Here is a 22,664-nt window from a genome sequence, read left to right as displayed (position 1 = left end):
AAACTCACCCAGAGCCACAGTAATATTTTTATATGAACAAAAGAAATCTCTATTTACTGATTGATTTAAAGTAATTATTAGAGGGCAGACATGGTGTCTCACACCTATTATCCCAGCACTTTGGAAAGCCAAGGCAGGAAGATCACTTGAGCTCAGGAGTTTGAGAGTAGCCTAGGCGACATGGCAAAACCCTGTCTCTACGAGAAATACAAAAATTAACTGGGCGTGATGGCACACACCTGTAGTCCAGCTACTCCGGAAGCTAAGGTGGCAGGGTCACTTGAGCCCAGGAGGCAGAGAGGTTGCAGTGAGGCGAGATTGCACCACTGCACTCCAGCTGGGTGACAGAGTGAGACTGTCTCAAGAAAAAATGAAAAGTAATTATTATTAGAGAAAAATTAAACAATAATAAAATTTATGCCGTATCATCTATTATTTTCTATATGCATAGAGAAAAGTGAAAGAATATACATATTTTGGGAAAATGCCTAGGAGCTATTACATAAAATAACACTTTACAAAGTTACTTCTATATCTAAAGAAAATATTTTTACATGGCATTGTATTGCATTCTATAGTAAAAATGAAGATAATATAAACACTTTCATTGAGTACTAACTGGATGCCAGGAGTTGTTCTAAGTAGCTTTCCTTGCAGTGTTTGATTTCATGTTAACAACCTATGCTCTAAGTACTCTTATTATACAGCTTACAAATGAGGATCTGAGTCTTAGAGGTTAAATAACTCACTCAAGGCCACAGAGCTGCTAAATAACAGAGCCAGGATTTGAATCTAGGTAATCTAGCTCCAGAATCTAAGCTCATAAATACCTTGCCTCTAGAGTAGGATTCAAGAGGGAAGACTTCATGGCTATGCAACATATGATGCTTCTGTTATCTGAGAGATGCTTGGCAATATCTGCCCTACCACCTATGAGAGCAGCTGAAATTCTGTTGTAATAGATTCATTGCTTTGAGTTTATGAGACATTCTAGTTAAAATGTAGATATTCATTGAAAAGTAATACACATCTAAACAGATAATGACAGTGTGCAGGAACTGAGGGTCAATGACTGTAGAGTAGTAAATGAGGAAGAAGGGATGGACTTGGAAACTCCATAGGAAAGGAAAGAAGCCAGCAACCAACTAGCCTACAAAATCAGAGGATTTTTGCCAAAGGTTGAAAAGGGATAGCCAACAATTTTTTAATGACAGTACTATAAACAAAAAATGTGGAGATTTTTTCGTGTAATTTCACTGTGTACTGTTTACCGTCTCCTTTTAATCTAGGAAATACTACAGAGCCGATGCCACAGTGTTGATGTTTATATTAACCAAATGCCTTTCCTTTGGCGCACAGCAACCAGCAGGCCTTTTTACTGGAGAACGTCCCTTGTAATAACGCAAGCTGTGAAGAGGCGCGTCGAATGTTTAAAGTCTACTGGGAGCTGACAGACCTAAATCAAATTAAGGATGCCATGGTTGCCACCTTCTTTGACATTTACGAAGATGTGAGTTCAGAGCTGGGCTGTGTGTTTGAAGTTTAATTGCCATTCACCTTGTCACACTTTAGCTTCATTCCATTTGACCAGAAAATGTGGACAACACAACAAAAAGTAAATGAGTTAATTAAGGAAAGCCCCTTTTAATGTTAAATGACAGATGAAACAAATCTATTGACAACATTGGCTGATCAGTACAGTCAAATATTAAAACTCTATTACTTCATTTTGGGCATATTTGGATTAAACCACTAAAGCATCATGCTCTAAGACTGGCAGACCTGAATGTTCAACAGTAGACAAAATTACAGCCAACAGGCCAGGCGCGGTGGCTCACACCTGTAACCCCAGCACTTTGGGAGGCCGAGGCAGGCGGATCATGAGGTCAGGAGATCAATACCATCCTGGCTAACACAGAGAAACCCCGTCTCTACTAAAAATACAAAAATTAGCCGGGCGTGGCAGCGTGTGCCTGTAGTCCCAGCTGCTGGGGAGGCTGAGGCAGGAGAATGGCGTGAACCCGGGAGGCGGAGCTTGCAGTGAGCCGAGATTGCGCCACTGCACTCCAGCCTGGGCGACAGAGCAAGACTCCATCTCAAAAAAAAAAAAAAAAAAAAAAAAAAATTTACAGCCAACAAATAACAGACCCTTGAATCTGCACAAGATCACAGAAGAATGAGTGTAGTGCTCACTTTTATCTTTGTGACGCAGAATAGCGTCTATTTCCACAGATTCTTGTGACTCTGACTGATTGCCAAGTGACCTTGTGAAAGGCTTTAAGGTTCCAGTTTTCCCCTTTCTAAGGTGAAATGCCAGTTTACCACTCTGAAAAATAATAAATTCTGAAAAAAGCAATGTTAAATTCCAGAATTAATGTATCACAGTATATCCTTGTAAGATAATTTATTTTTAAAAGTTAAGTGCCCAATAGGACATTTATGTCCCCATTTACCGCATTTTTTATTTTATTTTGTTTTTTATAAGAGACTTATTCTCAATTATATGAATTATTCAGGTCCTTGTTTTCCCGTTTCTCCTGCAATCAAATCTTGTGTTATTTCACTTTTCATTAGCAGATTCCAACCATAAAAGTAATTGACAGAAATATCACAAGGGGACAAAGCAAGAGAATTGACTACAAATCCATTTTTAATTTCTGTACATCAAAAATATGAATGAAATTTAAAATTGTTTTAAAACTGGGAAATAAATTTTCTATGAGTCAAATAGTTAATATTCATAATATAAAAGGGCTTATACAAACTGATATCATCAAAAATACTCTGCAAAAGTAGAACATAGTTTACTACAAAAAGCCAAGTTGCTGACATATTTAAAAATATGATAAATGATCAACTTCATGAAAAGAATCAGAGGAATATCAATTTAAATAAGCATACATTTATTTCCTTCGACAAAATTAGCAAAGCTCCCTCCTTTTTGAAAGCAAATGATAAAATGCTGTGGTGGCAAGGGCAGATGAAAAGGTACTCCCCCTGATGGTTGGAAAGGGTCTGGAAGGTCCACATCATGGGCCTTTGAAACTTCATGCAAATTTGACTGGAAAGAAACATACCAAAATACTAATCATTATCTCCAGAGACTAAAATTACAGATGTTTTTTATTTTATTTATATTTTACTATTGAAACTTGTGTGTATATACTACCTATTTTTAATAGCGATTTTATTTTAAACATGAGGATGAATAAATAAGGCTACATTTACTTTATAAACAATATGCCATGCATTTTAATGGTCTTTTTTTTTTTAGTTGGTCTAATAGTTTGTTCTTACCGTTTTTGTTTGTTTGTTTCCAGGGAATCTTGGACATTGTAGTGCTAAGTAAAGGATATACAAAGAATGATTTTGCCATCCATACACTAAAAAATAACTTTGAAGCAGATGCTTATTTTGTTAAAGTTATTGGTGAGTAAAGTACTAACATTTAATTTTGTTCTCTTTCTCTTCCCCTCTCTCCACATATTCCAAAGAGCAAGGACGTGCTCCGATGTACACCCCTCTAGATCAGATCAACCAGTACAGCACCATCCTGTCTATATACATAGACCCCATTCAGATTTCACCAGCTGTCCCAACAATATTCTTTTTTCTTTCTGGCCCAGGATTCTGTCCGGAAATATCTATTGCATTTAATTGTCCCATCTTTTCAGACTTCTTCAATCTGGACCAGTTCCTCAGTCTTTTCTTATTTTTCATGTCCTTTTCAGTTTTAAAGAATCCAGGCTTTGCATTCTGTGAGATAGCAGTTTCCTCATTACCCAACTTAGGTCATGAATTATTTGCAGAAATTCCACTGCAAGGAGTTGCAGAATTGATGCTGTGCATTTCTCAGTGCATCATATCAAGAAGCACATGATGTTGACCTGTCCTACCACCATGACGTTAACCTTTTTCACCTGGTCACCTTGATGATCACCAAGTTTCTCTGCCCTAAACTCACTGTTTTCCCCTTTGTAATTCATTAGTGTTTTGGGGGGCAATATTCTGATATTACATTAATAGGCTTTTCTTTATGAAACTTTTGCCTAGCACCGTTAGAGTATATTGACAACTCCCTGAATCAACCTTCTACATTTGTCAAATAGTGATTCTCTATTTCCATCAATTGACATTCTACTGTTCATCTTGTACCCCCCTTGTCCCAAGCCTGGAATCAGACATTTCTCCAAGGAATCAGACATTTCTCTCTTTTAGTAGAGAACAGTATTTCAAAACCACATTCTGAAATGGTTGCCCAGTGTGCTCGTTGCTACTGGGTTGTCATTTCTTCCAGGTTCTCTCAATGGACACAGCTAGGAGAATACAGGTATGGATTCACATATGTACATACAAGTGTACACATTTGTAACTATTTTTACATCTATTTACATTTGTATAAGCTAACTACAAAACCATGAATTCGTTGCAATAATTTCATTTTTCATCCAAATGGAGCACTTCAGGGTTCCTTCTAATTTCGTCTGTTTTTGTAGATATCTCTTCCAGCAGTGAGAAACATGACTTCTGTTTTCCTCATTGTGTTACTTATTTTTTCATTGTAACCAGTTCCCACCCATGCTAGTAGTATCCTCCACCTGACCCCCATGTTTGTCATAAAGACCCTGTACATGTTTTGTTAAGTGCATGCCTAAGTATTTTATTTTCTTTAAGATGGCTGTAGAGGATATTGTGTTTTTAAGTTTTGCTTCCACATATTTTAGTGTATGGAAATGAAATTTATTTTTGTATGTTGATCTTGTATACAGTGACCTTGCTTGACTCACTAACTGGTTCTAGGAGGGTTTTTTGAAGATTCCTTGGGATTTTCTACGTAGACAACTTTGTCTTCTGCAAAGAGAGATAATTTTCTTTCTAATCCCTATGTCTTTTATTTTTCTTGTGCTGGCTAGAATTTTCATTTACTATATTGAATAAGTGGTGAGAGTGGACATACTTGTCTTGTTTCCAGTGTTAAGGGGAAAACATTTTGGCTGTCACCATTAAGTGTTATATTAGCTATAGAGTTTTTTGGTAGATGCTTTGTATCATATTAAAGAGGTTCTCCCTATTCCTACTTTGCTGAGAGTTCTATCCTGAACTGGTGTTAGAGGTGACTGTTTTTGCATTACTATTGTGATAGCCAACACCAAGAGACCCATATTGATTTGTGTGACAAAAAAAGGCACATGTACTTTGTAGAAATATTTATTACAGTTTTGAAACAAGCATAAATAGCTGAACTCAGAAAAGCAACAGAACGTATTAGTGTTGAGATTTATTTTGAGAGGTGAAACTGATATAACATGCATCCTTCCTTTCTAAACAGCAAATTCAGTCTTATTTGAGCTAAGAGTTTCACCCATCTTCATTATTACTGCAGCCACAAAATACTGATACATGAGTCTAATCATTTCTATACTTTTTATTATCCATGTCCTCGCTTTTGCCATTTTCAAGAAAGTATTATTTGGCTATTTTAAAGCTAAAAAAATTTAAATATACTCTTTATTTGGTATGATGTTAATTTTGGAGTTGAAGTACATTCCTTATCTCTGTCCTTCAACTGGACACCTCTAGATAAGAAGGCAAGAAATTCTTAAAACTTTTGCTAACCTAATTGTGTATGTAATTAGAATAACCAAGTTCAGTTAATTGAAACAATGAGTATTGGAGTAAGAGTTTGGGATTTGATTCCTTAGGGATAAACTACTAAATCCAGGACAGTCATTTGACTGCTGCAGATTTGAGTTCCCAGGGGAACCAAACAGAAGTCACACAATTTCTAGGATGAAAACATCTCAAAAAAAAAATCAGTCCTCCCAGCACTTCGGGAGGCTGAGGCAGGCGGAGCATTTGAAGTCAGGAGTTGAAGACCAGACCAGCCAACATGGTGAAATCCCTGTCTCTATAAAAAATATGAAATTTAGTTGGGCGTGGTGACGCGTGACTGTAGTCCTAGCTACTCAGGAGGCTGAGGCTGGAGCCTGGGAGGCGGAGGTTGCAGTAAGTCAAGGTGGCATCACTGCACTCCAGCCTGGGCTATAGAGCAAGGCTCTGTCTCAAAAAAAAAATAAAAAAATAAAATAAAATCAGTTATTTTACCTTTGCTCACGAGCATCATCCTTCTTGGTGAAAAGCAGCGTATTTTTAGTCTTCATTTATTTTAATATCACATTTAATCTCTCCTTCCTCCATCCATTTCAGAATGCTTGGCAAGCACTCTGAAATCTAGGCTTATTTATTTGTGTCATTCACATTAACATCTCTCTTACTCCTAGTATGCTTTAATGATCTAAGCAACTTAAGAGCAGCCTCTGTCTTATTTGTCTTTGATTGCTGGGTGCCTAACACAGGGCCTGGTACATAGGAGACATTCAATAAATTTATGTCAAATAAATGTCCAGCTATCTTTTGAGGCATGGATTGGCTATCTTGATTAACAGTGTTCCCTTCTTCTCTAGTACTTAAGCAACACTTGATGCCTCTGACTTATCTGTGTCTCTAAGAAGCATTCTACCAAAATAGGTGAAACTCCAATTCAAAGTCAGATTTCCACCTTGACCTGTTTGCTGATATTAGGGACACAACTAAGTCAGTCGTTCATTTCTTGAAAAGATTGAAATGCCTTTCCTGGTTTAACTTCTCAAGTCTACCCATCTTTTGCAGATTCTGTGTGACTAGAAACTCTAATTTACATAATTTCTCAGGCTTACACCAAAAATGCACAGAAAGAGTAACACACGATGAGTGACAGTGAGTTTTTCCTCTCATTATTTTAATGGGCTCCTGTAAAACTAACCATTTTGCTCCAACCTAGCATAAGTGTGATTTGCTTCAAAAATATACGTTAAATTTAAATTAATAATTCTCTTTCAAAATATTGTTTTCTTTCTGTTTAATGAGATAACTGTGGGATTTTTCCTTCTTTCATTTGAATTTTGCCAGTGTACTTCAATAAACTTTTTTGAGACAGAGTCTCGCTCTGTTGCCCAGACTGGAGTGCAGTGGCGCGATCTTGGCTGACTGCACCCTCCGCCTCCCAGGTTGAAGCGATTCTCATGCCTCAGCTTCCCAAGTAGCTGGGATTACAGACATGTGCTGCCATGCCTCGCTAATTTTTTGTATTTTTAGTAGAGACGAGTTTTTGCCATGTTGGCCAGGCTGGAGCCAGTGTACTTTAAAGGAACTATTTTCTCAAGTCTGAAGCTTAAAAAAAAAACAGATTTATTACTTAGTTCATCTGAATGTGGTATGTGCCTGTGCATACCTGGACAGATTAAAGTTTAATTCTTTCTAGGACAGATGTTACGCATTAAGTACTAAGGAAAATTTCAAGTGCAAGAGATATTAATCTGTATATTGTTAAAACAAATCAAGTTCTCCCTGTGCTCAGCAAGTTCTTTTATTCAAGCCTTGAAACTACTTTTATACTAAAAGTTCTGTTTTATACTCTTAAAATAGAATGTGATTGAACTGTCTATACTTGTGAGTTTTGCTGACTAGCATGAGGGCCTGCGACTCCACTGCTTTCCATGCTCAAGTCTGCAAGTTCTTCCCTCGCACAGAGGTCCCCAGCCAGGTAGAACGGATGGGAATCAGAGCATAGGGTTTTTGTAACATTGATAAGATATTCCAATTCCCAGTTATAATAATAATAATAATAATAATAATATGCTGAAGAGAGTAGGCAGTTCTCAGGGTGAGGCAAAAGAAGGTCTGACTTTTTTTTATATTGATCATTTAGAAATTATCCACGTGGGAAAATGTATGCATATAATTTAGGGTCCCAAGTTCTTCCTTGGCATTTATTCATTTACATTTTTTTAAATTACAAAAACAAGATCTTAGAGATGGGGAAAATCTCAAAAGGCATCTTGCCCAAGTCTAACCTAATGCAACATCTTAGCTTCTGCTTGAATGCTTTGTACTAAAGGAGACCTCACCTCCTCATAATGCAACACAGACTTCTTTTATGAGTCAGTTTAGTTGTTAGAAAACTCAAGTCAAAATGTGCATATTTAGTTAGTTCTGTCCATTGATACTCATGTCTGGTGTATAGTAGGCCCTTTATAGGTATCTGTTGAATTTTTTAAAAATTGTTCCAATAAAATTACTCTAGTTTTTATTGTTAAAGCACACCCTAACGCAGGGGTCCCAAACCCCAGGCTGCAGACCAGTACTAGTCTGAGACCTATTAGGAACCAGGCCGCACAACAGGAGGTGAACGGCCAGAGGGCGAGCAAAGCTTCCCCTGTATTTACAGCCACACCCCATCACTGGCATTACCACCTGAGCTCTGTCTCCTGTCAGAGCAGCAGTAGCATTAGATTCTCGTAGGAGCACGACGCCTATTGTGAACTGCACATGTGAGGGATCTAGGTCGTGTGCTCCTTATGAGAATCTAACTAATGCCTGATGATCTGAGGTGGAACAATCCTGAAACCATCATCCATCTAACCCCCATCTGTGAAAAAATTGTCCTTCTTCTGCAAAACCCATCTGTGGTGCCAGAAAGGTTGGGGACCACTGCCCTAACTTATAATCATAATAACAGAATACTCAGAACACATCATGGTCCTGCTTAGGAAAATGTAGCCTTTACATCATTAAATAGTGAGACAGCAAACTACCTGACAGTGAAATGACATGTCTGAGCCCTTCTTTAAAGTAATCCAGGGATGTGGAAGCTAGGTATACATGAAACAAGGTTGGCCATGTGTTGTTGACAGTTTTTGAAATTGTGAGAAATGTGTGTGAGGTTCATTCTGCTATTCTTTTCAGTTTTATATATGTTTATACTTTTGTTTGAGATGTTCTGTAGTAAAAAGTTAAAACAGAAAACTGAAGAGAGTCTTGAGAATCTCTAATCTGGAGTTTAAGAATCCCTGGCCTTCAACTTACCACCCTAAATCAGGACAAGTCACCCTGCAGTCTCAGTAACATTATCCTGAGGAGAGGATTCTCCACACATCTCCAAGCTGAGACCCATAGATAGCCAATTTGGTGCAGGAGGTTTTAGTTTTAGAAAACAGGATAACTTTGCATTAAAGATATTAACATAAATATTAATAATGTAATTTACAGAAAGGTCACAGGAAATGAGATCCCAATTTAAAGCAATCATTTGGAAGAAAAATAACCTTCTAGTTGTTTTAAGATGCCCTTCCACTCTTTCCTTTGATTATCGGTTGTTTGCCTTAAGTCAGTTACTAGCACGTAATTACCCTTCACAGCCATCGGCAATGTCCACAGCTGATTTTGCTCTTAAATTATTCTGTTACTCTAATCTCAAACCAGCCTAAATGCCACTGTTTTTCAGTTAAGGAAATTGGGGATACTTAAGCTTTTATATGTGGCCATGGCAATGTAAACTTCCCTTCTGCTTCTCTTATGCACAGCACAGCAGATCCACAGCACTTACATGAAGACGGGGACCTTGCGTATTACAGAATTGTGGGGTCTCCTCTCCCCTGAATCAAGACTAGTTACTAGCTCTCATCTTTTATTGTTATTCCTGTCAGATACACTTGGAGGTTCTGAATCTTAATTCTAGTCTAGAACTTAACTCATTTCTAACAAACCTGGATGAACCCTGTTTCCCCTAGGACATTTAAAATTGTAACAGTATCTTCACCTTTGTTTACCAAACAAGATGAGACCTTTCCTTTGGGAAAGCTTTCTTTTTTCTTTTTTCTCCAAAAGCAGATACTTAATGGGAAAGCTTTTATTCCCCTTGCCTGCGTCTGGGTTTTGTTGAAATAATATGGAAGTTTAATTTCTGGATGATTAATTTTGTTTTACTTTTTGTGCCTTCCATTTTATAAATCCTTTCTTAATAATTCACAACCATATTATCAGTAATTAAACAAATTTTGCCAGCCTTATTGCCACCTTTTTTCTTATATACCACACTTTCCCCTATTTCTTTTGGTGAAGTATTTTCTCAAGTTATTTTCAGAAAAATTGTACTTAGGTTAATATATTTTCTGAGTACTGGTATGTCTTAAAATATCTTTCTCTTGCTCTTACTGTTAACAGTAAGTTCGCTATTACAGAATTTTATAAACATTGCTCTATTTTCTTCTTGCATATAGCGTAGTCCCCACTTATCCACAGTTTCACTTTCTGTGGTTTTAGTTACCCATAGTCAACTGTATTCTGAAAAGATGTGAGTACAGTATAAGAAAATATTTTCAGAGTGAAAAACTACATTCACATAACTTTTATTACAGTTTATTGTTACAATTGTTCTATTTTATTATTAGTTTATTGTTGTTAGTCTCTTACTATGCCTAATTTGTAAATTAAACTTTATCATAGGTATGTACATATAGGAAAAAACAGCATATTTAGGATTCAGTGCTCTGCACAGTTTCAGGCACCCACTGGTGCTCTTGGAACATGTCCCTTTGGATAAGTGGGGGCTACTGTAATATGCTCATCTTTGAAATTCCCTCCTGTTCCTTTGTGCATGTTCTGTTTAGGTGGGGGCCATTTATATGATTATTCCTGTTAGTCTTCCTTCTCTTAAGCTGTTGCTTTGCTTCTTGTGCATGAGGAGTTTTCTCTGCTTACATTTCTTAAAAGAATCAGTGTTGGTGGGTAGTGCGGGCGGGGTGGGTCACTGTATACTTCTGCCCATCAGACAATTGCCAATGCTTCCTTTTTCCTTTCCCCTTTGGGGCTCACAAGCTGGGAGCCCACCAGGGGTAGAAGCTATATTTGAGCAAAGTGGTGGCTTGAGGGCTCTCAGACAGGAGAGCTGAAGTGATGCCTTAGAGTTGAACTCCAACTGCCTTCTCTGTGAAAGTCACTAGCAAGAGACACAAGAGCCCTGACTTACTCCTGTGGCCTCAACCGAGGGCGTCGACAGACTCTCTGAGTCTGAACACATTTGTGCATTCCAGTGGGAAGTAATGAGAGGATGTTACAGGGAGGAACTCACTGCTTTGCTGAGCTTTTTTGTGTTGTTTCATCCTCTATGCTAAAAAGTTTGTGTTTTGGGCAACACTGTGCAGTTATATAGGGCACTGACTAGAAGCACCAGCAAATCCCCTACTTTACTTAGCTACCAAGAACTACCAAGTAACAAATGCAGCTTTTCCTGTCACAAGCCTCGAGCCTGTTTTCCAGAGACCCTCCGTTCCCCTTCTTTCCTCAGCCCTGGCATGTTTCCCCTCTCAGCTGCCGCAGCTCTGAGCTGAAAGGTTTCCCAATGAGCTGCTGGGGGGTCCACCCCCATTGCCCCAGTAGCTCTCTGACCTGCTCAACACTAATTAGCTCTTTCTTAATCTTACTCACCTATTCAGTATCCTTTAAGAATTTCTCAAGATATCTGTCATTTATTATTTTTGAATATTGCAGTGACATTTAGGGAATTAAGGAAGGTAAATAATATGTTTTGTTTTTGAAATTGTCTCCTAGAAGTTATTTCAAACATACTGACCTGGAACCAATATGTTTTCTGTTTTTTAATTCCTTGTTTAACATTTTTTAATTTAAGGGGTACAATATCATCTTTTAGTATATGTATACCTTGTGAAATTATTAAATCAGACAAATTAACATATCCATCATGTCACATACTTACCATTTTTTTATTTGATATGTTCTTAAGGATCAAACTGCTCCTGACTTTAGCAAAAATTTTAACAAATTTATATGTGTATGAAATATATGTATATATATTTATATAGTTATATATTATATAACTACCATATTTGATACTTAATATGTTTGTACACATAAAGAACAAGATTAAAATTGCTTCAAAAATATATGTTTCTGTATTTTTTTTACAAAGAGCATATGATTTTACAATTTAATAAAATAATTAATGAAAGATAGGTAATCAATAACAGACCAAAAAATCTTCCATAGAATATCTAAAATAATGTCGTCTAAATGACAAGAGTGTCTGGAAGCAGGTACTTGATTTTACACATGTGCTCAAAGCTTGAGTAATTTTTAAAGAGGTGATAATGTTTTTGTGTTCGTATGTCTTAAAGAAACAAAGCTTAAAGACATTTTCAGAGAAGGAATATGAATAGTCACTCAGAATCCAGGCAGGAATTTTTTACTTTAAACACAACTAAAACCATTATACAGTATTGACCTTTACAGCTTTGGCTATTTAACTCATCCTTCTCCCAACCTGCACGTTGGCTTAGTGTTACAGTATTTATGCACGATTATTGCCATATTTGGATTTTGGTTTTGACATTTGTGTGAAATAGCTAATATAAACTGAATCACAATGCTAGAAGCCAAATTTTTATACTTTAAATATCTTTAAGAATACATGGACTGTAACATACAGTATGGTTTAACATGAAATGATAAAATCCTAAGCATTATCATGTTAAAAGAAACTTACAAATTGCACATCCCATTGTCCACGTTTTAAACTACAAATTAAATCTCCTAATAACCAGTATTTCACATAGCTCATCAAGTGTTTTAATTACTGCTTTTTATTTGTGAATAGGCTGTTTTCATATTTTTTTAATCTTTAAAAACAAATTTGGTTTTAAAAGTCCCTAGGAGTATTAGAAATTACTTTTTGGAACAGCTCATTTAAAAGGATATTACACAATGTTATAATAATCCTGTGTAGAATTTTTGTAATTTCTTTTTCTTTTTTGAGGCACAGTCTCGCTTTGTCACCCAGGCTAGAGTGCAGTGGCATGATCTTGGCTCACTACAACCTCTGCCTCCTGTGTTCAACCAATTCTCCTGCCTCAGCCTCCCAAGTAGCTGGGATTACAGGAATACATCACCACACTCAGCTAATTTTTGTATTTTTAGTAGAGATGGGGTTTCACTGTGTTGGCTAGGCTGGTCTCAAACTCCTGACTTCAAGTGATCCACCCACTTTGGCCTCCCAAAGTGGTGGGATTACAGGCATAAGCCACTGTGCCCAGCCCATAGTATGATTACAAATAATATGTAATTACAAAAGCTTATGAAATTATTAAAAATTCTTAAACTTCTAGAGTTAGCCAAAATTAGCTAGTGAAAAAACATTCAGTTACACTTGAACTAAGCAACACAGAGAGAGTTACACTTGAACTAAGCAATACAGAGAGACACTTAAAAATCAAACAAAAACAGTTCTTGCCTTCAGGAAGCTCACAGGGGCAAAGAACACAAATAGTAGAAGGCTAGAATTGCATACAGGTGTCTGTCCTGTTAAATTTCCCTTTTCCATAATGGGCCCTTTATGTATTTTAGCATACCTTCCCATTTATTATACTTACTTAAAAAAATAAGTTGCACTTCACCCATAAACCTATATTTTTATATCAGTAATATAACTGTCTCACTTTTAAAAAATGGGCTTGTGCTGTAATCATAGTAAATTCAGCCTTGGCACATTTAATAGTGTTTGTTTTTAACCTAACTGAAGCACAGGTGATGAAATTTTTATTCTGATATCACTGGGGAAATTACATATTTGCACTCATTTAATAGACTACTTTAAATAATTTTTACTTGTTCATAAGCTTGACATTGTGGAGTTTTTAAATTATAATTTCAGGGTGACATTAGTAGAATCACCATCAGTCTATCCTTTTACTTTTTTGATTATGCCAGAGAACTTTAACACATTATTTCTTTTTTTTATTGGTAAGGTTTTGGTTTAGTATTTATTTAGTTTTGTTTTCTGATTACAAAAATAAGAGAGCCTATTGTAAAACATTTGGAAAGTCAGGAAAAGTATTTTAGAAAAGCTGTGCTCTTTGCCACTTAGTAGATATAACCACCATGAGCACTGAGCATTCTCTGCCTGCTTCTGCTGGTCTCTGAAGTTTCAGGCACACTGAAAGAAGCTGCAGCAATGAAAGCTGATACCTCTAAATCCTGAAATCCAGAATGATAGAATCTATAGTTTGTTTTATAAACAAAACAGTAATAGCTAACATTTATTGTTTATCATGTGCCTTCTGCTTTACACAATTGCTTCCTATAATAGTATCCTATATTTAAGTTTTAGATGAAAATACGTGAGTATGTATGTAATGTTACATATGCTGTAAGGAAAAAGAGAATGCAGAAAATTAGCTTACATAATAGCAAGTTCCATTTCTGGTTCTGCTCTGCATTTCTGACATTGAGAGGATGCATCATCCATGATCCAGCCTCGTTCATTCAGACCCAGACTATTCAAGGCTCTGTTCTCTAGATAATTTTGTCACATGTGAGCAAACTTACACAAAGAGCCCTTTAAACCCAGGCTACTTCCCTCTGAGCTAGGGTGAGTATTAAGCACCTGAAACTACCAGATAACAATATAGATCCCGGTTTGGAATCAAAGAATTATGAAATAATTTATAAGGTTTATAAAAACTCCAGTTTAGAGGTTTTTATACACCTTATAAATTATTTCATCCAACTCTCTTACTTTAAATGTTTTTGTAAAACCATAAAAGAGAGAGAGGTGAAGTGATTTGCCCATGATCACATCTTTCATTAGCTAACACAGCAAGACGTGGCCCTACTTGAGATTTTCTGTGCCAAATGAATAGGAAGCTTGAAAGGAGTGTCACTTACAGCTTTGAGCCAGCATTGGTGTCAGATATTTGCCTTGAGGTTTACCCTTATCAACACTCATGACCTAAAGACTTAGTTTCTGTAGTAGCAGATTATTAATAACAGAAGATGAACTACTAACATACATATAAAACTTACACTCTGTTGTGTTTTCCAGCAGTATTTAAATCAGTTCTGCCTTTTATGAAGAATTTACATCTAATTGTAATAAACTGTGATTGAAACCATATTCCTGATGAGTCTGTCCCTTTAATATATTGAGCAATAAGAGGGGAAAAAATGAGAATAAAAATTTTCTTTATATGGTCTGTAAATTTCAAGAAACCTAATGTTTTTCAGACATTTTCAAATTTCATTAACTCAAGAGGGGAAGAAGATAGTATGAGAGTGGGTGTCCTCTTTTTTTCTTATAAGAAAACTAGGCCATGCGTGGTGGCTCACACCTGGAATCCCAGCAGTTTGGGAGGTCAAGGCAGGCGAATCGCTTGAGGCCCCAAGTTCGAGACCAGCCTGGTCAACATGGTGAAACCCCATCACTACTAAAAATACAGGTGTGGTGGCAGGCGCCTGTAATGCCAGCTACTTGGGAGGCTGAGGCACGAAAATCACAGGAGGTAGAGGTTGCAGTGTGCCAAGATGGTGCCACTGCATTTCAGCGTGGGCAACAGAGTGAGACTGTCTCAAAAAAGAAAACTAAAGGGTGGGTCACAGAGAATTTGAGTGGTAAAACCAAAGCTAAAAGTAAAATTTCATCCTTCTGTAGCACTCCTTAACAAAAGCAGTATCATTACTGAATGTAGCTAAAGACATATTTTCCTACCTTACGTCAAACATACATAGCTAGTAGAGCCCAGAAGCCACGCAGTCTGAGTCAGCCTCACCTGCTGCATAGCCGTATAGATGTCACTGGGAAACGGTCAAGTTCTGTAGGTAAAATAATTTCTGAGTGGACACAGATTAACCTTTAAAATATTATGTAGAGAGTTCAGAATTCCTAATTAAACAATATTATGAACCAGCATGATAATTAATCAAGGGTTAGTATTGTTTCTCCTTGAATCTGTGGTTGCAAAAACCAAGGAAATGCATACTCTATTTGTATTATGTAGACACCCCTTTTTATAACACATATCTGTGGCAAATATGTATCATATTTTTTCATGTTTAATACCTAGTTTGACTTTATTGTATAAAATTTCTTAGTGGAGAAAAGATGTGGCAAAGGTAAGGTTACATTTAAGTCTTATCATGTGATCCTAATGTTATAATGTGAAACTTCAAATTTGACAGGAGGTCTTGTGAAAAAACAAAAACAGATGCAAGAACCAAGTTTTTAGCTTATTGTACACAAAATGGAAGAAACTATTACATGATTTTTGAATTGTATTATGTGATTAATACTAATGTGATTATGTGATATATTAGTAAATACTCTAGACTATGCTAACCAAGACACAGACATTTTATCTTATACAGAAAATAACCCAATAGTTCATCGATTTCTCATCTCCTATCATAGTAGGACAATGTGTTCCTTAAATGAGTTAGTTTCTTGTTGCTTGTTGAAAGCAGTGGCCACATAGTCTTGCAAAAGAGTTCCATTCACCTTGTGACCGTGAGTATGGTCCGAATCTTCAGTTCTTCAGTTTCCTCTTCATTTAAAAAAAAAAAAAGGAGGAGGCAGGGGACAATTAGAATTACTTCACAGTCTTGATATGAAGATTAAGGAAGACCATTTGTAAAAGAAAATTCATGTGTTCACAGCTTGGCACTTGCCAGAAGATAAATAAATGGTCTTTTTAGATGTTTGATAGTCTTTTCTGGAGAATAGTTTCATTGTGTATATCAAAAGCTTTCAGATTGAACCCAGAAATTCTGTTGTATACATTTATTCCAAGGAAATTGTCAGAGATGTGCCAAAGATCTATGTATAAATGTACCAGGTCCATAAAGCTGATCTTGCCAATGGTGTTTTTAGGAGGAAAAAAAATTGGGGTATGAGGAGGGGAAGAACCTAAACATCCTAATAAAAAGAAGGGGTAAATACACACACACGTAAATGGAATACCATGCAATTATGGGTTGAAGTAATAAGTGTGGGGGAATTACACAATAGTATGTAGTATGATTTCATCTACGTAATTTTTTTTTTTTTTTGAGACGGAGTTTTGCTCTTGTTGCCCATGCTGGAATGCAATGGCATGATCTCAGCTCACTGCAACCTCCACCTCCTGGGTTCAAGAGATTCTCCTGTGTCAGCCTCCCTGGTAGCTGGTATTACAGGCACACACCACCATGCCTGGTTAATTTTTTTGTATTTTTAGTAGAGACGGGGTTTCACCATGTTGGCGAGGCTGGTCTTGAACTCCTGACCTTAGGTGATCCACCCGCCTCAGCCTCCCAAAGTGCTGGGATTACAGGCATGAGCCACCGCACCCGGCCTAAAAATGTTTTTTAAAAGGAAGTATGTATGTGTATTAGTCTGCTCAGGCTTCCATAACAAAATACCGCAGGCTGAGTGTCTTAACAGAAATTTATTTCTCACAGTTTTAGAAGCTAGGAAGTTAAAGATCAAAGTGCTGGGAAGGTAGATGCACTCTGAGCAGCCTCATCTCCTGGTTTCTAGGTGGCTGCCATCTCAGTGTGCTCTCACATGTTCTTTTCATGTGCATGTAGAGAGAAACAGCAAGCTCACTTATTAGGAGACACTGATCCTCTCCCTGTGACCTCATTTAACCTTAATTGCTTCCTTAGAGGCCCTGTCTCCAAGAACAGCCACATTGGGGGTTAGGGCTTCAACATATGACTTTGAGGGAGGGGGTACTCATTCAGTCCATAACATACAGAGGGGTAAATACACACACACACACACACACACAAGATGGAATACCATGCAATTATGCATAACATAAGAGACAGGACAAAACCAAACTTTGTTTCGTCTACTCTCACACAGTCACTACAACACAGAATATTTTATCTCTGGTCACCAAAATATGTAGGGATTCTGCCTTCCCCCTCCGTACACCAACCAATCAATCAATTCTGACACTATCTACCTAGAGATAATCTGTCAGATCCCATAGGTTGAGGGCTCAGCCCCTCAAGATTGCCCCACATTGCAGATGCCAATCACAAGTCCCAGGTCAGGACCTGTACTTCTGACTAACTGGCCATGAATCAGGGTTCCCATGACCCCCTCCTCGGGTTTGATTTGCTAGAGCAGCTCACAGAACTCAAGGAAACACTTTACTTACGTTTACCTGCTTATTATAAAAGGTATTACTAAGGATACAGGCAAACATCCAGATGGAAGAGATGCATAAGGCCCTGTTTTTGAACATGATGTAAATGAAATCATACAGGATGTGCTCTTGGCACCTGGCTTCTTTTGCTCAACACTATGTCTGAGATTCATCCAACACATTTATTTATTTAGAGACAGAGTCTCCCTTTATCGCCCAGGCTGGAGTCCAGTGGTGCAATCTCAGCTCACTGCAACTTCCGCCTCCCAGGTTCAAGCGATTCTCCTGCCCCAGCCTCCCGAGTAGCTAGGATTACAGGCACCTGCCACCACTCCCGGCTGATTTTTGTATTTTTAGTACAAACGGAGTTTCACCATGTTGGCCAGGCTGGTCTCGAATTCCTAATCCACCCACCTTGGCCTCCCATAGTGCTGGATTACAGGAGTGAGCCACTATGCCTAGCCCAACACATACTTTTAAATGGAACTTTATGAAACATATTTGCATGCATCTTGGTTTTTTTACCTTAACAAAGTATAAGCCCCCTTTCAAGTCAGCACTTACAGGCCTCCCTCATTCTTCTGATACCGCCATATCATTCCATAATGTTATATATGTTCCACAATTTATTTCACTTTTTATCTCTCAGTGGATATTTATCTGGTTTCCAGTATTTCATAGACATGAGTTGAAGAGACTGTGTCTTTAATGTTAATCAATAATAACAAATTATCTTCCCTGAAAGTTGTAGGGATTTATATTTTCACCAGCATATTACACTATCTAGTTTACAACATACTCATCTGAGAGTTCTTAATTTTTATTTCACTAGTGAATTTGTTTTTAAAATAAGTAATGCAGATGGTCTATTAAAAACTACAAGAGTATATGATAAAAGTAGCTCTCCCTTTTACTCATCTCCCAGTGATACAATTCTCTTCCCAGAGACAACCTCTTTGTATCTAAGATATTTTATGCATATACGTATATATATGTATAATCTAGAATACATTCAGTAGTTAAAGAAGCAATTTAAACTTCTTTAACTACTGAATAGTATCATATAGTATGGTTACAACATAATTTAATGAGTTCCTTATTCACATATATCATGTGGTTTTCAATCTCTTATTATGAATACTGCTGTAATGAATATCCTGTAGGATAAATTATTAAAAATGGAATTGTTAAAGAATACATATATATTTTTAAATAAACATTTTATTGAAATATAACATATAGAAAAGTATACGTAAGTGCACAGCTCTATAAATTTTAACACAGTAAACATACCCATGCAATTACACCCAGATCAAGAAACATGCTACCAACATCCAAAATGTGCCCTCCAGCCCCCTTATTGGTTACTAACCCAGTTCACCTAAAGTAATTGCTATTGTAATTTCCAATACCACAGATTAATTCTCCCTTGTTTTGAACTTTATATTGTATTTTTTAACAGATGTCCCTTCACAGAAATTGTATAATTTTCTACTTCGACCTACAGTATATATATGAAAATGCTCTTTTCCTAACACCTTCACCAACCCAAGGGGTTATTAAACTTTTTGATCTTTGCCAGTTAGGTGAAAAATATGTCCTATTTTTATTTCATATTGTTCTTATAATGAATGAAGTTCAGCATTTTTTTCATATATTTAAGAGGCATTTGTATCTTTATTTCTATCTATAGTCCTTGTCCTTTCTTATTTTCTAATTGATTTATAAAATGTACTGTAGTATGTGTTAAAGAGCCCTTTGTGATAATATATTTATTATTTTCCTTACAGACAATTTTATCATGCTTTTCTTTTTCACCTATCTCTTGGGAATAAAACTGGTTTTTTCCTAACTGGTGCAGTTGAGTGTCTTTCTCAGTGTTTTTTTTTTTTTTTTGATTATTTGCATTTTCTCTTCCAGATATTGCTTCTTGAAATCCTTTGTTTTCTGTTGGATTATTTTCTAACTGATATCTAGAAGTTCTTTTTATATTAGCAATAGTATCTCTTTATACTGTTATATTACAAAAAGTTCACCCCCTTTGTCACTAGTCTTTTAAAATTTTATGGTATCTTTCTTATTTTGTAATAGCTTTATTGAGATATAATTCACATACCATATCATGACCCATTTGAAGTATACAATTTAATGGCTTTAGCATATTCTCAGCGTGGTGCAACCATCACTGCAATCATTTGAGAATATAGTCATCACCACAGAAAGAAACCCTGTACCTATTGTCTGTCACTCTTTTCTTTTCTTTTCTTTTCTTTTCTTTTCTTTTCTTTTTTTTTTTTGAGACGGAGTCTTGCTCTGTCACCCAGGCTGGAGAGCAGTGGCACGATCTCAGCTCACTGCAAGCTCCGCCTCCCAGGTTCACGCCATTCTCCTGCCTCAGCCTCCCAAGTAGCTGGGACTACAGGCACCCGCCTCCACGCCCAGCTAATTTTTGTATTTTTAGTAGAGACGGGGTTTCACTGTGTTAGCCAGGATGGTCTCGATCTCCTGACCTCGTGATCCGCCTGCCTTGGCCTCCCAAAGTGCTGGGATTACAGGCATGAGCCACCGCGCCCGGCCTTGTCTGTCACTCTTAGTCCCCCATCATCCCCCAGCTCCAGGCAACCACTCATCTACTTTATGTATCCATCGATTTGCCTATTCTGGACATTTCATATAAATGGGGTCATATAATATATGGTTATGTGTGACTGGCTTCTTACACTTAGCATAATGTTTTCAAGATTCATCCATGTTGTAATATGCATCAGTACTTTATTCCTTTTCATTGCCAAATAATATTCTGTTGCATGTATATTCCAGATTTTGTTTATCCAGTCATCATTTGATGGACATTTGGATGGTTTCCACCTTTTGGGTATTATGAATAATACTGCTATGAACACTGATGTACACGTTTCTGTTTGGATATTTTTTTTTGTTTTTCTTGGAATATAGCTGGAAATGAATTACTGGGTCAAAGGAGAACTTTATGTTCAGCCTTTTAAGGAATTGCCAGATTGTTTTCCAAAGCAGCTGCACCATTCCACATTTCCATCAGAGATGTATGAGAGTTCCAATTTCTTCACATCTTCAACAACATTTGTTATTCTTGGACTGTTTTATTATAACCATCTTAGTGTGTATAAAATGTTAACTCATTGTGAGTTTTTTTTTTTTTTTACCATCTTAACCATGTTTTAAATTGCGGTAAAAACGTGTCACATAAAATTTGCCATCTTAACCATTTTTAAGGTATAGTTCAGTGGAGTTATGTATATTTGCATTGTTGTGAAACACATCTCCAGAACTTTTTCTTCTTGCAAAGCTGAAACTCTATACCCATTAAACAGTTCCCTTTTTTCCCTTTCCCCTACTCCCCACTAAGCACCATTCTACTTTGTCTCTGTGAATTTGACTACTTTAGATAACTCATTAAATGAAATTATACAATAAATGACTGCTTATTTATCCTAACATAATGTCTTCAGGGTTCATCCATATTGTAATATGTGACAAGATTTCCTTCCTTTTTAAGGCTGAATAATACTCCATTTTATGTATTTACCATATTTTATTCATTCGTCTGTCAGTGGACATTTGGCTTGCTTCCGCCTCTTGGCTGTTGTGACTAACGCTGCCACGAACATGGGCATGCATCTCATAATGATTCCTCTGTATATTTTTCTGATGGTTAATGATGTTGCGCATCTTTTCATGAGCTCAGTGGCCATCTGTATATCTTCTTTGGAGAAATACCTATTCAGATCCTTTTCCTATTTGTCATCTGGGTTGTCTTTTTATTGTTCAAGTTTAAGAGTTCTTTTATTATTATGTCTTTGTCAAATATACATTTTACGTAGGGAGGTAAACTCTAACTTTATTTTTTTCCAAGTAACCAATTATCCAGCACCACTTACTGAATAATCCATCTTTTTTTTTTTTTTTTTTTTTTTTTTTTTTTGAGACAGGATCTCCGTCTGTCACCAAGGCTGGAGTGCAGTAGCGTGATCTCAGATCACTGCAGCCTCTGCTTCCCGGCTCAAGTGATCCTTCTCCCTCAGCCTCCTGAGTAGCTGAGACCACAGACGTGTGTCACCACATCTGGCTAATTTTTTTTTTTTTTTCTGGTAGACAGGGTTTCTCCATGTTGTCCAGGCTGGTCTCAAACTCCTGAGCTCAAGCGATCCACCCACCTCAGCTTCCCAAAGTGCTGGGATTACAGGCATGAGCCACTGTGCCTAGCCTGAATAAGCCATCTTTTTTCCTCCTTTAACAAGTATTTATTGAGCAAATATGTTGGGTGAGACCCTGAGAAAATAAGGACAGAATGATGCAGAGGTAACATCTGCGTGCAAAGACATATGTGTGCATCAGTAACTGTGGGTCAGCAAGATAATGGTTTAAATGAAGGCTTATGCAAATCATTTTGGAACAGTTGGAAAAGAAGTACCAATATCTACCTAAACTTTAGGGAAGAAGATAAAAGGAGAGTGAGAAGTTAGGGTTTTCATAATAAAAGAGTGAGAACCAGGCACTCTGCTGGGGTAGGAAATTTAAACATTGAAAACTGCTTGCAAGTGTAAAATATTTATTTCACTGTTTCCTCAAGTTGTATTTAATGTAAATATTCTATAGTAAATGAACAGGTATTCTCTTTTGTGATGAAATATATCATGTTTATTTCTTGGTGCCTTTTACCTTACATACTCTGTATCTTAGTACATTTAGGCTGCTATTAATATAAAAAAAATATCTGGCCAGACCCAGTGGCTCACACCTGTAATCCCAGCACTTTGGGAGGCCGAGGCAGGCGGATCACAAGGTCAAGAGATTCAGACCTTCCTGGCCAGCATGGTGAAACCC

The 22,664-nt window shown here is 37.0% G+C and overlaps 1 protein-coding gene and 1 long non-coding RNA gene across 2 annotated transcripts in view; one reads left to right on the top strand and one right to left on the bottom strand.

The window, feature by feature from the left end:
• ITFG1 (integrin alpha FG-GAP repeat containing 1) overlaps positions 1-22,664 on the top strand; it is a 302,379-nt gene that overhangs the window by 198,424 nt on the left and 81,291 nt on the right. Inside the window, exons 11-12 of the mRNA XM_003819828.5 lie at positions 1,360-1,510; positions 3,321-3,429. Coding sequence (XP_003819876.3) covers positions 1,360-1,510; positions 3,321-3,429 — 260 coding nt within the window. The remainder of the gene's footprint in view (positions 1-1,359; positions 1,511-3,320; positions 3,430-22,664) is intronic.
• The window catches only part of LOC134729301 (uncharacterized), a 77,124-nt gene continuing 55,977 nt past the window's right edge, over positions 1,518-22,664 (bottom strand). Inside the window, exon 3 of the long non-coding RNA XR_010110270.1 lies at positions 1,518-3,061. This is a non-coding gene — a long non-coding RNA (uncharacterized LOC134729301). The remainder of the gene's footprint in view (positions 3,062-22,664) is intronic.

Source organism: Pan paniscus, chromosome 18, assembly GCF_029289425.2.
Source record: "Pan paniscus chromosome 18, NHGRI_mPanPan1-v2.0_pri, whole genome shotgun sequence".
Taxonomy (NCBI): Eukaryota; Metazoa; Chordata; class Mammalia; order Primates; family Hominidae; genus Pan; species Pan paniscus.
The sequence above is the reverse complement of the archived record's forward strand: the minus strand, read 5'-3'. Positions and strand labels throughout refer to the sequence as shown.